Consider the following 1,907-nt stretch of genomic DNA (forward strand, 5'->3'; position numbering starts at 1 on the left):
TGTACCCCCCCAGGATGGACGCCCGTTTCACCCGGGGCAAGTCCCCGCTGCTGGAGCGGGCGCTGGGCCGGCCGCGCTGCGAGGTGAGCCTCAGCGCCTTCGCCCTGCTCTTCTCGGAGCTGGTGCAGTACTGCCAGAACCGCGTCTACTCGGTGGCCGAGCTGCAGGCCAAGCTGGCCCGGCTGGGCCACCAGGTGGGCCTCCGCGTGCTGGACGCCCTGGTGGCCCGGGAGAAGAGCGGGCGGCGGGAGACCAAGGTCCTCAACATCCTCCTCTTCGTCAAGGGCCCCGTCTGGCGGGCGCTCTTCGGCAAAGAGGCCGACAAGCTGGAGCAGGCCAACGACGACGACAAGACCTACTACGTCATCGAGAAGGAGCCCCTGGTCAACACCTACATCTCCGTCCCCAAGGAGAACAGCACCCTCAACTGCGCCGCCTTCACCGCCGGCCTGGTGGAGGCCGTCCTCACCGCCAGCGGCTTCCCCGCCAAGGTCACGGCCCACTGGCACAAGGGCACCACCCTCATGATCAAGTTCGAGGAGGCCGTCATCGCCCGCGACAAGAGCCTGGAGGGGCGCTGAGGGGGCACCTGGCAGGGGGGTGAGGTTCTTCAGGAAGGTTCTCGGCTGCTCTTGGGGACGTTGGGGCTGGTTGAGGTCCCTGGGCTCCGGCCAACGTTCCTTCTGCTGGCCCTTGGTCTCTCCTGGGAACGTTTGAGCTCGTTTGGGTTCCTGGGCACCATCTCTTGTCCCTCCTGGTGGCCCTTGGTCTCCCTCAGGGACATTGGAGCTGCCTTGGGTTCCTGGTACCATCTCTGGTCTCTCCTTGGGGACATCGGAGCTGCTTTGGGTCCCTGGGCTCCATCCAACGTCCCTCCTGGTGGCCCTTGGTCTCTCCTGGGGACATTGGAGCTGCTTTGGGTTCCTGGTACCATCTCTGGTCTCTCCTGGGGACATTGGAGCTGCTTTGGGTCCCTCACCACCATCCAACACCCATCCTGATGTTCCTTGGTCTCTCCTGGGGACGTTGGAGCTGCTTTGGGTCCCTGGGCTCCATCCAACGTCCCTTCTGGTGGCCCTTGGTCTCCTCTGGGCACAGGGGCACCACTCTCATGGTCAAGTTCGAGGAGGCCGCCATCGCCCGCGACAAGAGCCTGGAGGGGCGCTGAGGGGGCACCTGGGAGGGGGTCGGGGTCCTCGCTGCCACCCCCTGGGCCTCAGGGTGGTTCTTGGCTGCTCTTGGGGACGTTGGAGCTGGTTGGGGTCCCTGGGCACCATCCAACGTCCCTCCTGGTGGCCCTTGGTCTCTCCGGGAGCTCTTTGTGTCCCTCACCCTGTCCCTTGTCCCTCAGGACGCTCAGGTTGGGTGGTGTCACTATAAACCGTCTCTTGTCCCTCCCGTGGCCCTTGGCTCTTCTTGGGGGACGTTGGGGACACCCTGGGCTGGGTTGGGTCCCCAGACACGGTCACTCGTCCTTCCTGGTGGCTTTGGTCTCTGCTGGGGACACTTGGTGTCCCTCGCCGTTGTCCCTTGTCCCCCCCGATGGCCCTTGGTGTCTCCTGGGGACGCTCAGGCTGGTCCCTGTCCCTCAGCTCGTCACTGAGGGCTTGGGGACACCCCGGGGTGGCTCCTGTCCCCTCGGGCTGCAGGGGGGATTGGTGTCCCCAACACCCCAAACCCTTGGTCCCTGCTGGGGACGGGGGTGTCCCCTGTCCCCCTGGGGACACCAGGTTGGCCCTTGGGGACAGCGGGGTGTCTCCTGTCCCCACCCCTGGGTGCCGTCGCTGTGGTGGCAGTGTGGGGGGGGGGGTGTTGGTGTCCCCGGGTGTCACCCACTGCCACCGCTGAGCCCAGACACCCTCGCTGCACCCAAGGGGCGTGAGTGGGGACGCGGGGGGGGACGCGGG

At 66.4% G+C, this 1,907-nt stretch overlaps 2 protein-coding genes across 2 annotated transcripts in view; one reads left to right on the forward strand and one right to left on the reverse strand.

Moving 5' to 3' along the window:
- The first annotated feature begins 8 nt into the window (after positions 1–8).
- Positions 9–1,402, forward strand: TRAPPC5 (trafficking protein particle complex 5). Its single transcript, XM_014961562.1, has one exon. It carries the CDS (start codon positions 15–17, stop codon positions 579–581), a length of 567 nt encoding a protein of 188 aa, XP_014817048.1. The 5' UTR covers positions 9–14; the 3' UTR covers positions 582–1,402.
- The window catches only part of LOC106899679, a 12,538-nt gene continuing 11,241 nt past the window's right edge, over positions 611–1,907 (reverse strand). The window contains exon 6 of the mRNA XM_014961560.1: positions 611–824. Coding sequence (XP_014817046.1) covers positions 611–824 — 214 coding nt within the window. The remainder of the gene's footprint in view (positions 825–1,907) is intronic.

The sequence above is a fragment of the Calidris pugnax genome, unplaced genomic scaffold (assembly GCF_001431845.1).
Source record: "Calidris pugnax isolate Ruff unplaced genomic scaffold, ASM143184v1 scaffold775, whole genome shotgun sequence".
Lineage (NCBI taxonomy): Eukaryota > Metazoa > Chordata > Aves > Charadriiformes > Scolopacidae > Calidris > Calidris pugnax.